Source organism: Toxotes jaculatrix, chromosome 19 (genome assembly GCF_017976425.1).
Source record: "Toxotes jaculatrix isolate fToxJac2 chromosome 19, fToxJac2.pri, whole genome shotgun sequence".
In the NCBI taxonomy this organism is placed as follows: domain Eukaryota; kingdom Metazoa; phylum Chordata; class Actinopteri; family Toxotidae; genus Toxotes; species Toxotes jaculatrix.
The window spans coordinates 17410839-17425514 of NC_054412.1; the positions used below are offsets into that span (position 1 = coordinate 17410839).

The 14676-nt window shown below is 40.5% G+C and overlaps 1 protein-coding gene across 2 annotated transcripts; it reads left to right on the forward strand.

Moving 5' to 3' along the window:
* Nucleotides 1-455: 455 nt before the first annotated feature.
* On the forward strand, nt 456-6787 carry LOC121199571 (saccharopine dehydrogenase-like oxidoreductase). 2 transcript variants are annotated; one of them, XM_041064385.1, is made up of 12 exons: nt 456-659; nt 1222-1334; nt 1465-1545; nt 1740-1869; nt 2151-2200; nt 2586-2716; nt 3459-3576; nt 4689-4808; nt 5260-5316; nt 5431-5542; nt 5670-5751; nt 5930-6787. In XM_041064385.1, exons 1-12 carry the CDS (start codon nt 464-466, stop codon nt 6021-6023), a joined length of 1284 nt encoding a protein of 427 aa, XP_040920319.1. In that variant the 5' UTR covers nt 456-463; the 3' UTR covers nt 6024-6787. The 2 variants fall into 2 exon arrangements, with proteins under 2 accessions (XP_040920319.1, XP_040920320.1); XM_041064386.1 differs by having other exon boundaries at nt 3477-3576.
* Nucleotides 6788-14676: the final 7889 nt, after the last annotated feature.

Here is a 14676-nt window from a genome sequence, read left to right on the forward strand (position 1 = left end):
TTGCACAGTTGAAAGCTTTAATAGTGAATCAATTAGCGGATTAATACACACCTATATACCACATTTATTGGTGGAGTAGGAATTTCCCACAGACTGTTATGTTGTTCCTTAGTTTGTTTTCATATGTTTTTCATAAGTTTCATAAGATGTGTTCAAAGCAGTTAGGTTAAATAATTGTTTTTGCATGTCCTTGTATGTTTTTCATTTGATGGAGACTTCAGACCGTTAGAGCAGGGCACTAGTGACTGAACATTACTTTATCATATTATTTTTCATTATTTCAAGTTGTCAAATTTCACAATTAGGTTTCCAGTTGCTTACTGAAATTCAGATTATTATGGTTTTAATTGTTTCCATTTACATAACTCACGGTGTCAGGACGGTTACGTCCGTCACCAGCCAATCTGCGCACACAGCCGGAACTAACGTTACCGGGCGGGACCTCGAACCAAAAACGTAAACAATGGCGGCCGTAACCTCCCAGAGGCCGTATCACATTATTATTTTCGGTGCCACGGGGTTCGCGGGGCAGTTTGTTGTGGAAGAAGTGGCCCGATGCGCCGCGGAGAGACCCGGGGGCAGCCCTCTGATCTGGGCCGTGGCCGGGAGAAGCAGACAGCGTCTGGAAGGAGTGTTGGAACAAGCCGCGGGGAGGCTGGGTACGTGCCTGACGGGGCGGACTGTGGCTAACGGAGTCCAGACCAGAGTGTCTGCGGTCAGCCAATGAACGATCAGATGTCAGGCTGCAGGACACGTTACTCACTTGACTGACAGAGGCAGCAGTCTGAGGAGTTGTTGTTGTCTGCGAGGGGTTATGTAGCTGGGAGTGAACAATTTGGAGCTTGACCCCTAAATGAAAGTTCTTGTTTGGCTCCAAAGCTGCTGCCAGCGAACTTTAGAAATGGGTTTCAGGTTATTCAGCAGTGTAGCTCCCTGCAGGGCCTCAGTCTGACTGGCCAACAAACACCTGTACAATAATACAGTACAGGTGGTATTTCTTATTTATCAAATGCAGGATTGAGAAAATATTATATTCATATTTTATTTATATCTAATATTTTCAGCATTGCTCGTGGTTATAACCTGGGAATAAAGAAATAATAAATATTTTTCAGACTACTGTCAGTACATTGTATGTAGAGGTTTTGTAGTTGTAGAACATTGAGTAATTCACTGTAAATTCTATGAAAGATGTTCTCTTGTTTTGTTTTTTTTTGTCAGCTATGCCTGAGTTGAGGACAGACATCGAGATCATTGTTGCTGATGTGTCTATTGAAGAATCACTGGCCGTCATGTGCCAACAAGGTGTGATCATTCTCAACTGTGTGGGACCAGTAAGTATTTTGCCAGGAGATGAAACAAAGGAAACGTAGAGATAACATTTGACAAAGGTTAAATTGGAAACACTGCAGCCATGCGGTTTGTGTCTGAACAATTCCCTCTATGCTCTCTTTGTCCTCTCAGTACAGATTTTATGGTGAACCAGTGGTCAAAGCTTGCATAGAAAATGGAGCTCACTGTATAGACATCTGTGGGGAGCCTCAGGTAATGTCTAGTTAAATACTCATTTCTTATCTTGTATCTTTGTATTTGTTTTGTCCTTTGGTCATGACTGTTCCTAGAGTCTGAGGATCAAACCTTATTTGCATCTCTGTCTGTGCATAATGTGTGCGTACAATGAAATGCATTGTGTTTCTCTGCGTTTTTGTTTTATGTGTGTGGGTGTCCATCCTAAACAGTTCCTAGAACGTATGCAGCTGGAGTATCACACTAAGGCTTTAGACAGAGGAGTTTATGTGATTGGCAGCTGTGGCTTCGACTCTATACCGGCAGACCTGGGTATTCTCTACACACAGAGGCAGTTCAAAGGTAGGAAACTGCACACAGAGGTTGAAGTCAGCTACTGTGAATCAAAAGCCTGTAAATGGTTCACTCAGTCAAGGTAAAAACCACAAAAATCTATATATTCAGGTGTAAATCACTAAACACACCAAACACTGCAGTGCTTGTGTTGATCTTTTTTTCTATTCCTTCATTGAAACAGTAACAGTGGCCAGTTTAGTTGAACTCATGCACTTGTCTGCATTTTCATTACTAATACATTTTACCTGGAACTTGACCTTCAGCTGTGTGATTTGGTCTGATTTCAGGAACACTGACAGCTGTGGAGAGCTTCCTGAAGCTTAGCAGTGGGCCTGAGGTAGCCTGAACAACTGCAGCTCCTACACTGCATGATGGGAATTGTAGTCTTGATACACTTTCACCCAGATTTTAAAAAGTAAAGTGATGTCTGTTTTGGTCTATATAATTGAGCTGTCACTATAAAGGCACAGTTGAGCATATGATTAATCATAGATAATAAATACTCTCATATATAAACTAAATATGCTCATGTACAACCACAGTATGCCACTGCTGCTTTTGTGCAACTACACTGCAGTTTCAGAATTGGTGCATAGATTCTTCACTGACATTTATTTGTTTTTTGAGATGAAACTGAGGGGACTATTGGGGAGGGAGAGAGTGGACTACAGCGTTGGTGTCCTGCACCGTGACAGAATTAAAAGCACACTCAAACCTTACAGGAGTTCTCTGGTCATGACGCCACTTGGCAGTCTGCTGTGTATGGCTTCGCAGACAGTGGCTCGCTCCACCAGCTGAGGAAGAAGTTTGGCCACAGGCCGCTGCCTGTGGTGGGAGCCAAAGTCAAGAAAAGGTAAGACTATAACTTAGCAATTACTGTCTGGCTAAAACACTTTAGTTTGAGTAATAACGTTTTTATTGGAATGTGGGGCTTGGCAGCAGTAAGTTAAGAAAGTGGTATGTTGTATTTCTTCAGTGCACAGCAGAGAGGGATTCTCCCACTGAAATTGATGTATCTGTTTTACCACTGACCTACAGTACGTTTAAATAGTTTGATAAAAAGAACGATGGGATATTATTCAACTATAATAGCTTAATTTACAATCTAATTCTTTCTGAGCATAGGCAGTCCTCATCAAATAAATGTTTAATGAAATGTAATTGTTCATAATGTGGTACAAATGTTTTTTGTTTTTTTTTAAACCTGATCAAATTCATACTGGCTTGTAAAGCAGGGTGGGGGAGCTAGAGGAATGGCAGCAGTAAGCGAATACATATTTTCACAGCTTCTATTTAACACCTCTGAGTTTATAATAAAACACAAAACAAAATTACAACCCATTTTCACCTGAAGGTACAAAGTGTCTGAAAGATAGCTGTGACTTGCAAGCTACTGCTATCTGGCAGACTGACTTCCACTCAGTGAGGTTTTATGGGAACGTGGAGCCTGGCAGGGATAGAGAGACAGATTTAGAGGACTATCAATAGATGAAATGAGCTTGAATGCTACTGTGCTGACGCTGCAGGCAGAGATGGATTTGGTGAGTGTAGACCACTTTGCTTTCTTTATGTGTGATTTTTGTGTGCGTTTCCAGGGGTTTTGTGTTTTTCAGCAAGGAGATTGAGCAGTACGCCATCCCGTTTATGGGCTCCGACCCCTCAGTAGTCAAGAGAACCCAGCGTTTCCTTTATGAGGAGGAACACCAGTCACCAGTAAGATTACAACAACACGAGAACTGAGACCATGTTTACAATTATTTTAAAGTCGTAGTTAAAGCTATCTTGTAGAATTTTATACTAAACACCACACATATCAGTAATGATGTCTGTGATGTTGATGTAGGTCAAGGGTACTCTACCATGCAAAAAAGACTTTAGGTCCCATTGAAGTTTGAAAGCCATTTTATAAGGGAGACCTGACCAGGACAGTTTCACAGACTATATCTGTAATCACTACAAGAGGGTTAATCACTTCATTCTCTAAGCCAAAATGAATTTTCCTCATCTAGCAGCTCATTGTGCTTTCCAGCCCTGAGGTACAATCAAAGTAGACACACAACATTTCCTTGTAATCAATAAATTGGCACTCCCTGCTCGAGGCAGTAAATAGCCAGACGACGTGCACTGAAGCATTTTACTCTTCCTAAGTTTTGCCTCAGGACCAGTACGATGAAGAACCGCTAATGTCTCAGTACTATCCGTGTCCCTGTGGAATCCAGTTTGGTACGCTGCATTAAGTGACACAAAGAGGTTTTATATTAACAACATGTCGTCCCTCTCATCTTGGATATGTGGTAGACTCTGCGTCCTGGCTGCGAAAAGCAAAACGCTTTTTCTTCCCCCTGCTGTACCTGTAACTAGGTCAGCCATTCTAGCAGCTGTCACTGTTTTGATCACAGCCAGAGACACAAGCCTTAATGAAACTATCTCATTATGTTGTTTAGATCGCCATCTACCAGCGGAGTGGAGATATGATGAGTCATCTCTAGTGATTCATCACTTTCCTCCCCGCTGCTCATTATTCCCTTTGACATCTCATCTCGCCCTCCCTCCTGCTTCACTAGTTTTTTTTCTTCCTGCAACTGTTTCTTTTTTTCACTCCTCTTTCCTGCTCCCTCGGTCTGATTTTGGCATTTCTTCTCACCTCACTCATCTGTGCACGTACACCTCCCTCACCCCTTCTCCTCTCCTGCCTCCCTTTCCTTTTATCACTTCACTTCTCTCCCAGCTTATCCACTTCCCCTTCATCTCTCATTTTCCCCTCACCTGCAGCTCCCCTCTCTGTCACCTTTAATTTATATCCTACACTTCTCTTCCTGCCTCAGGTCCAGTACAGTGCCTACGTTGGGGTTGGTGGCCTCTTCTCCATAGTCAAGCTTTTCTGTGGTGGCCTACTCTTCTGGTTCATGGTCAAATTTGGCCTTGGCAGGAAACTCCTCACCACGGTAGCTACGCCAGTTCTTAAAACAATTTTTTAAATTTTTTTTATCGTGACCATCTACTATGGTATTTACTGTCCAAAGCAGATCTGCTTCGGGAAGTAGTCCCTTGGATGTGGAGTTGATTTAAATGGAGTTAAACCTTTAAGACGTGGACTTAAGATGGTTATTCTAAGTATTTAAATGTGGATGAATGTCACAGTTAGGTGTGGGTGTTTAGCTGAAAGGCTTACTCAAAGCTACTCACGTTAAATACGTGTGGCGACAACTGTGACTCTGTGATTCCTACAGGCAGAAAAATGTTTCAAAACAACATGGATTATTCAGTTTTAATGCTTCGTTTTGATCCAAGAAAAAGTGCTAAGGAGTTAAGGAGCCTACACTGAGTCAGTATATTGAATAGCATTTGTAGAGTCTTGCACAAGACACTGATCTTTGGTTCTTGCCTTTCCCAAAGTTTCCAAGGTTCTTCTCCTTTGGCTTGTTTAGCAAGGCTGGTCCAACCATGAAGCAGGTAACAGTTTGTTTTTGTAGTAAATTAACATTTTCATGACTATTCTTAAAATTGATGCTGGTCGGATGTTTTACAGTTGTCGAGTCTCATCATTCACCTCCCCATCTCTCTCAGATTGAAGACACCTGTTTCAGCCTGACATTTTTCGGTGAGGGTTACTCAGAGGGCACGGACCCCTCGCAGGGCCGACCCAACGCTAAGATCTGTACTCAGGTCATTGGGGCAGGTACGACCACCACAGCTCAGTTAAAATGTAGAATAATAAGTTTTCAATACTTGTTCACTATAGAGGTATAGCTGTCATACAATTCCTGTCATTTTTCAGCTCTATGTTTGTTTCTTCTTGTTGCCAGAACCTGGTTATGTAGCCACAGTGTCTGCTGTGGTACAAGCAGCTGTAACCTTGCTGAATGAACTGCACTCTCTGCCCAGGAGGTTGGTTATGTCTGTTTTTATTTTCTTAAGCTTCTTTCACTCTGCTCCCCTCTGTCATAAATAAGAAGATTTGGTGGTCTTTCCTTCTTGTCTATATCTTCCTCATTCCTTTATCCAAGTATTATAATGCTTTTTCTCTATATCTTACTCTCTTTTATCTCTCTCTCATCATTAACAGAGGAGGGGTGTACACTCCAGGAGCTGCCTTCTATAAGACCAGTCTCATCGACCGCCTCCATAACCACGGCATCAAGTTCTCAGTCAGAAGCTAACAGTAGTCCTACCAGTAACCACTGTAAAGGTCACACCACTTTCCAAATGCAGCTTATTGTACTACTATGTTGTTTGTCAGTTTCGTAACATCAGAGGTACAGTGCATTGCTGAAGGACTCTTGAAAAAAACACATGTACACACTGGGGGCCACCTACTGAGGACAGCTGTGCCTTTGCTGAACTCCTTCTCCTATTTGTTTTCACCTGCAAAGTGAGAGCTTGTGTTTTTGGTCCAGGCAAATGGAAATATATGTTTTTTTTAACATTAGAAAGTTTCATCTCAACACCCTTAGGACCCAGAGCTGATAACACTAAATAGTGAGGTAGTTTACTAACTATGCATTTATCATCTACAGCCAAAACTACAAAAATTATAATAGCCAGAATGTAAATTATTGTTTAGAGTAGATATTTTACTGTATATCTGTGTAGTTTTGTATTTGTGAAATTGTCTTCAATCAAAAATGTCATACTGTGGTGGAATGCTATGCATCTTTAGTTTGTGTTCAGTATTTGAGAGTGAAATATTTGCTCACTTGGTAAAAATGCAGCTTTAAGACAGAGTCAGCAACAGTCTAAATGAACAGTAACTACTTACAACAGCACTATGTCATAGTAGACTCAATTTGACCTTATTCCCTATATAATGGAGAAGTTCTGGCTAATTGAATCCTGTTAATGACACCAAATTACTGTCAAAATGTGAGCACTAAATAAAAGACAATACAAAGAAACTATAAAGTACAAGTGACAAAATACAAGAAAAGGGACAAAGAAATCCTTTGGCTTCAACCTGTTGTGTTTTTTTTTTTTTTTTTTGAAGATACCATTTCTTTTAAAAAGCACAGATACCAGCACGTGTTCAGACAGTTTCTCCAAGGCTTGGATTCAGGTGTTCAACTTCAAGTACGTCAATAGCACATAGCTCAAATTAATAACTACAAAGTCCAATGTCCTGACGTACATGGAGACAGTCTGAGAAGACGCTACTGTCTCCTGTTGCACTTTATATCTTTTGCAGAATAATCATATCAACAGGTTGACAGCTCCATGTCTTGGGCTCAGAGACAGAAAAGTCCAAATGCAAAGTAAGAAAGTAAAAAAAAAAAAAAAAAAAAAACCACAAATGATCAAACACTACAGAGTACAAGGTTTTCTTCATCCAAGTGACAAAGTTAAATAAATTCACAATGACAAATTTAAGAAAAAGGATAACTATGGAAACAAACAAAAAAAAAAAAACAAACCAAAATAAATGACATGATTAGTATATGAAAAAGGTGCTCAGGGACAGAAAACTGACAGCAAGGGAGCAATGTGTGCAACATACAATGTGAAGGTAAATAGCTTGGATAAAGAGATTAACACCATCACTGGAGGTTCAGCCACAGAATAATACCTCGGTTCACTCATAATCGAGCTACAGAATCATTTAAGCATAATTTATGGTCCGTCCAAACTTCAACATGTCTTCCTCACTCTCTTTCATCAAGTACTGGAACGAGGCCTTAACTGTGTCTTCCCCTCTAGTGTCTTTGACATGGTTTTTAAAACAGTGAAAGGTTTCTCTACCATCTGTAAACATCTTTTCAGGTTTGGGTTGTGAAATAGCTGTCACTCTGCTCAAGTTTGTAAAGATTAGCAGTTCTACTCCAAGACAAAATCTGTTATCCTTTAGACCTTCTCTTGAATTCAGCCCATGACAGTGTCTCATTTCACATATGTCAATAGCATGAAGCTCAGTAAGAGCAAATTAAACATTATTGTTCAACTCGGTAAACTTGACACATCTATTAGGTTTTCACAGTGGTCACTGCGTTCATCATCACCACAAGATGGAAAATGAAGCAAAAATACCCAAACTGGGTGCATCTTTACAGTGGTCTGAGCTCTCTGAGTCGTCTCTCTGCCAGGCTTCCTTCACTTACCCTGTACAAACCCACCTACACTTAAACCTGACCCAAATAACCCCACGCCGCTTGATACTGCAGTGGATTTTGTCCACGATTTACTGTGCGTAGCGCTTTACAGGGGGGGAAAGATTCCCCTGTCGGGAGGCCTCCCTTTGTGCCGACGCTAAAAAAAAAAATGTAAGAATCGCAAAACTTATCCTCACCACACCTACTTCAACCCAGAAAGCTCCTACTCCTGTCTCCCCTTGGAACGAAACTTGGCAGAGCGAGACGAGCCAGTGTTTGACCTCAAAGTCAACTCACCCTGCCTGTACAATAAAGCTTCTATCAAAATTTGGGTGGTGATGACAGACAGCAGTGCAACTATGCTCAGAACACAGGCTGAATACTATTAAAAAACAAGTCTTACTTTGGAGGATCCCCAATCCATCTACATCAGACCTGCCTGTGTACCTCCATCATTTACTGATCAATGATTTTACTCAATATCAAAAAATGTGATCACAAATGTATCTCAGATGCAAATACAGATTTTAAATGCATTCAGAAAACATCATCCATGGGCTGAATAACTGTTTGAGAAAGCCAATGTCAGAGACACATTTCCAACTTATTCATCAGATCAGAACAGCAATGTTCTATCAATAATTCTATTTAAACCAGACATCAGTCTCCTTGCTCACACTCTTTTTACCTCAACAGTAATCACTTCTACAAACAGTAGACCTATGATGTACATATAAATATGAAGATGTGTTTATTTTTTTCTGATATCAGGGTAAATGTATATTCTAAGGTGCGGGTATTGTATTTTTTTTATTCTATTTATAATTTAAATTCATTTAAGAAAAAATGTTTATATCTTACGTCTGTCAACTCTTCTGCATACTACGTTGTATTTTCTTCATTTTCTATTGGGAGTTTGATTTTAACTAAAGAATTTCCCTCCAGGGATTAATAAAGTTTCTCTGACTCTGAGACACATACAAAGAAGATTGTGTTTGTTTCTGAATATAACAAAAAACCAAAAACACAGCTGGAAAATTCATTCATAACACGTGATCTATGAGCTTCAGGCATCACAAATGAAGAGCTGGTAAAACTTCAGTTCCAACAACAGAGATAATAAATGGTCACAGTCTGTGCTTCATCAGCATTTGAGCTTCACTATGCAGAAAATCAGCCCATCCACCTCCTAGATGCAGCAGACTCACTTCCTGCTCATGTCCTGTAGTTTGAAGAGCAGTTTGCAGACTTGTGCGATGTGGGCTGCAACAGTCCTTCAGAGGTGAGGTCTGGAGATCTAAGCGGTATCCAGGGCTTGGTGGATCAGGTCAGGCCACAACATTCCCCTTCCAGCCTTCCTTAAGATTGGACATATGAGTCAAACAGAGAAAAACAATCATTAGGAATAAGTAAAAAGCAAACAGACTAAAGCAAACCTTCAACATGACCTCAGATCTTACCTTTGGTTGCCACTCTCTCACTTCTCCTGACTCTGGTGTCCACTGCTTTCACAGACTGTGGTGGAACAGTCCAGTGCATCCATCCCTGCAGGGTGGAAAGTCTGCTGGGAGTCTCCGAAGTCTTCTATCCATCAGTCCATGAACTCAAAACCTCATCATATTCCAGTTCGGTATTGCCGGTGGAACTCCTCTTCAGCATGTTCTGCCATGGTCCAATGTCCAATGTCCTGACGTACGTGGAGACAGTCTGAGAAGACGCTATTGTCTTCTACTGCATTTTACACCTTTTGCAGACTAACATCAACAAGCTGACAGCTCCATGTCTTGGGCTCAGAGACAGAAAATGTAAAGTAAGAAATTCAAAAAAAAAAAAAAAAAAAAAAAAAGAGAAAACAAATGATCAAGCACTACAGAGTACAAGGTTTTCTTCATCCAAGTGACAAAGTTAAATAAATTCACAATGGCAAAGATATTTAAGAAAAAGGATAACTACGGAAACAAAAGAAAAAAAAACCCATAGACAAAGTCAAACTAAAATAAATAAAATGACAAGTATATGAAAAGGTGCTAAAGGACAGAAAACTGACATTTTGGGAGACGTGTGCAACAGACAATGTGAAAGTAAATAGCTTGGATAAAGAGAGTAAAACCATCACTGGAGGTTCAGCCACAGAATAAAGCCTCAGTTCACTCATAATCGAGCTACACAATAATTTAAGCAGAATTTATGGTCTGTCCAAACTTCAACATGTCTTCCTCACTCTCTTTCATCAAGCACTGGAATGAGACCTTAACTGTGTCTTCCCCTCTAGTGTCTTTGACATGGTTTTTAACACATAGTGAAAGGTTTCTCTACCATCCGTAAACATCTTTGAAACGGCTGTCACTCTGTTCAAGTTTGTAAAGATTAGCAGTTCTACTTCAAGACAAAATTTGTTATCCTTTAGACCTTCTCTTGAATTCAGCCCATGACAGTGTCTCATTTCACATATGTCAATAGCACGTAGCTCAGTAAGAGCAAATGAAACATTATTGTTCAACCTGGTAAACTTGACACATCTATTAGGTTTTCACAGTGGTCACTGCGTTCATCATCACCACAAGATGGAAAATGAAGCAAATAAACCCAAACTGGGTGCATCTTTAAAGTGGTCTGAGCTCTCTGAGTCGTGTCTCTGCCAGGCTTCCTTCACTTACCCTATCCACCACGCAAAGGTACGAACCCACCTACACTTAAACCTGACCCAAATAACCCCACGCCGCTTGATACTGCAGTGGATTTTGTCCACGATTTACTGTGCGTAGCGCTTTACAGGGGCGGGAAAGATTCCCCTGTCGGGAGGCCTCCCTTTGTGCCGACGTTAAAAAAAAAATGTAAGAATCGCAAAACTTATCCTCACCACACCTACTTCAACGCAGAAAGCTCCTACTCCTGTCTCCCCTTGGAACGAAACTTGGCAGAGCGAGACGAGCCAGTGTTTGACTTCAAAGTCAACTCACCCTGCCTGTACAATAAAGCTTCTATCAAAATTTGGATGGTGATGACGGACAGCAGTGCAACTATGCTCAGGACACAGGCTGAATACTATTAAAATACAAGTCTTACTTTGGAGGATCCCCAATCCATCTACATCAGACCTGCCTGTGTACCTCCATCATTTACTGATCAATGATTTTACTCAATATCAAAAAATGTGATCACAAATGTATCTCAGATGCAAATACAGATTTTAAATGCATTCAGAAAACATCATCCATGGGCTGAATAACTGTTTGAGAAAGCCAACGTCAGAGACACATTTACAACTAATTCATCAGATCAGAACAGCAATGTTCTATCAATAATTCTATTTAAACCAGACATCGGTCTCCTTGCTCACACTCTTTTTACCTCAACAGTAATCACTTCTACAAACAGTAGACCTATGATGTACATATAAATATGAAGAAGTGTTTGTTTTTTTCTGATATTGGGGCATATATATATTTTTTTATTCTATTTGTTATTCATAATTTAAATCTATGTAAAAAATGTTTAGATCTTACTTCTGTCAACTCTTCTGCATACTATGTTGCATTTTCTTCTTTTCTATTGGGAGTTTGATTTTAACTAAAGAAGAAGATTGTTTGTTTCTGAATATAACAAAAAAAAAAAACAACCAAAAACACACCTGGAAAATTCATTCATAACACATAATCTATGAGCTTCAGGCATCACAAGTGAAGAGCTGGTAAAACTCTGGTTCCAACAACAGAGATAATAAATGGTCACAGTCTGTGCTTCATCAGCACTTGAGTTTCACTATGCAGAAAATCAGCCCATCCACCTCCTAGATGCAGCAGACTCACTTCCTGCTCATGTCCTGTAGTTTGAAGAGCAGCTTGCAGACTTGTGCGATGTGGGCTGCAACAGTCCTTCAGAGGTGAGGTCCAGAGATCTAGGCGGTGTCCAGGGCTTGGTGGATCAGGTCAGGCCACAACATTCCCCTTCCAGCCTTCCTTAAGGTTGGACATATGAGTCAAACAGAGATAAACAATCATTAGCAATAAGTAAAAAAGCAAACAGACTAAAGCAAACCTTCAACATGACCTCAGATCTTACCTTTGGTTGCCGCTCTCTCACTTCTCCTGACTCTGGTGTCCACTGCTTTCACAGACTGTGGTGGAACAGTCCAGTGCATCCATCCCTGCAGGGTGGAAAGTCTGCTGGGAGTCTCCAAAGTCTTCTATCCATCAGTCCATGAACTCAAAACTTCATCACATTCCAGTTATGTATTGCCTGTGGAACTCCTCCTCAGCATGTTCTGCCGTGGCCTTGTGATCTTTGCAAACCCTTCCACAGAGGCTCAGCAGTAATTACAAAGTCCAATGTCCTGACGTACATAGAGACAGTCTGAGAAGACGCTATTGTCTCCTACTGCACTTTATAGCCTTTGCAGAATAATCATATCAACAGACTGACAGCTCCATGTCTTGGGTTCAGAGACAGAAAAGTCCAAATGTAAAGTAAGAAATTAAAAAAAAAAAGAGAGAGAAAACAAATGACCAAGCACTACAGAGTACAAGGTTTTCTTCATCCAAATGACGAAGTTAAATAAATTCACAAAGAAATTTAAGAAAAAGGATAACTATGAAAACAAAAGAAAAAACAAACATAAACATGTAAAGTCAAACTAAAATAAATAACATGACAAGTGTATGAAAAAGGTGCTAAAGAACAGAAAACTGACAATTTGGGAGAAATGTGTGCAACAGACCATGTAATAGTAAAGAGCTTGGATAAAGAAAGTAACACCATCTCTGGAGGTTCAGCCACAGAATAAAGCCTCAGTTAACTCAAAATCGAGCTACAGAATCATTTAAGCAGAATTTATGGTCTGTCCAAACTTCTACAGTCACAGTCTGTATTTAATCAGCACTTGAGCTTCACTATGCAGAAAATCAGCCCATCCACCTCCTAGATGCAGCAGACTCACTTCTTGCTCGTGTCCTGTAGTTTGAAGAGCAGCTTGCAGACTTGTGCGATGTGGGCTGCAACAGTCCTTCAGAGGTGAGGTCCAGAGATCTAGGCGGTGTCCAGGGCTTGGTGGATCAGGTCAGGCCACAACATTCCCCTTCCAGCCTTCCTTAAGGTTGGACATATGAGTCAAACAGAGAAAAACAATCATTAGCAATAAGTAAAAAGCAAACAGACTAAAGCAAACCTTCAACATGACTTCAGATCTTACCTTTGGTTGCCACTCTCTCACTTCTCCTGACTCTGGTGTCCGCTGCTTTCACAGACTGTGGTGGAACAGTCCAGTGCATCCATCCCTGCAGGGTGGAAAGTCTGCTGGGAGTCTCCGAAGTCTTCTATCCATCAGTCCATGAACTCAAAACCTCATCATATTCCAGTTCTGTATTGCCGGTGGAACTCCTCTTCAGCATGTTCTGCCATGGTCCAATGTCCTGACGTACGTGGAGACAGTCTGAGAAGACACTATTGTCTCCTACTGCATTTTACACCTTTTGCAGACTAACATCAACAAGCTGACAGCTCCATGTCTTGGGCTCAGAGACAGAAAATGTAAAGTAAGAAATTCAAAAAAAAAAAAAAAAAAAAGAGAACACAAATGATCAAGCACTACAGAGTACAAGGTTTTCTTCATCCAAGTGACAAAGTTAAATAAATTCACAATGGCTAAGAAACTTAAGAAAAAGGATACTATGAAAACGAAAGAAAAAAAAAACTCATACACAAAGACAAACTAAAATAAATAAAATGACAAGTATATGAAAAGGTGCTAAAGGACAGAAAACTGACATTTTGGGAGATGGGTGCAACAAACAATATGAAAGTAAATAACTTGGATAAAGAGAGTAAAACCATCACTGGAGGTTCAGCCACAGAATAAAGCCTCAGTTCACTCATAATCGAGCTACACAATAATTTAAGCAGAATTTATGGTCTGTCCAAACTTCAACATGTCTTCCTCACTCTCTTTCATCAAGCACTGGAACAAGACCTTAACTGTGTCTTCCCCTCTAGTGTCTTTGACATGGTTTTTAACACAGTGAAAGGTTTCTCTACCATCTGTAAACATCTTTGAAACGGCTGTCACTCTGTTCAGGTTTGTAAAGATTAGCAGTTCTACTTCAAGACAAAATTTGTTATCCTTTAGACCTTCTCTTGAATTCAGCCCATGACAATGTCACATTTCACATATGTCAATAGCACGTAGCTCAGTAAGAGCAAATGAAACATTATTGTTCAAGCTGGTAAACTTGACACATGTATAAACTTGACACATGACACATGACAATGTCACATTTCACATATGTCAATAGCACGTAGCTCAGTAAGAGCAAATGAAACATTATTGTTCAAGCTGGTAAACTTGACACATGTATTAGGTTTTCAAAGTGGTCACTGCGTTCATCATCACCACAAGATGGAAAATGAAGCAAATAAACCCAAACTGGGTGCATCTTTACAGTGGTCTGAGCTCTCTGAGTCGTGTCTCTGCCAGGCTTCCTTCACTTACCCTATCCACCACGCAAAGGTACGATCCCACCTACACTTAAACCTGACCCAAATAACCCCACGCCGCTTGATACTGCAGTGAATTTTGTCCACGATTTACTGTGCGTAGCGCTTTACAGGGGCGGGAAAGATTCCCCTGTCAGGAGGCCTCCCTTTGTGCCGAAGCTAAAAAAAAAATGTAAGAATCGCAAAACTTATCCTCACCACACCTACTTCAACCCAGAAAGCTCCTATTCCTGTCTCCCCTTGG

What these genes read in the sequence shown, in the direction of transcription:
- LOC121199571 (XM_041064385.1), top strand. Translation starts at nt 464, where the DNA reads ATGGCGGCCGTAACCTCCCAGAGGCCGTATCACATTATTATTTTCGGT. An exon ending in ACAAGCCGCGGGGAGGCTGG is followed by an intron (nt 660 to 1,221) that starts GTACGTGCCTGA and finishes TTTTTTTGTCAG; the next exon opens with CTATGCCTGAGTTGAGGACA. An exon ending in TACTCAGGTCATTGGGGCAG is followed by an intron (nt 5,543 to 5,669) that starts GTACGACCACCA and finishes TCTTGTTGCCAG; the next exon opens with AACCTGGTTATGTAGCCACA.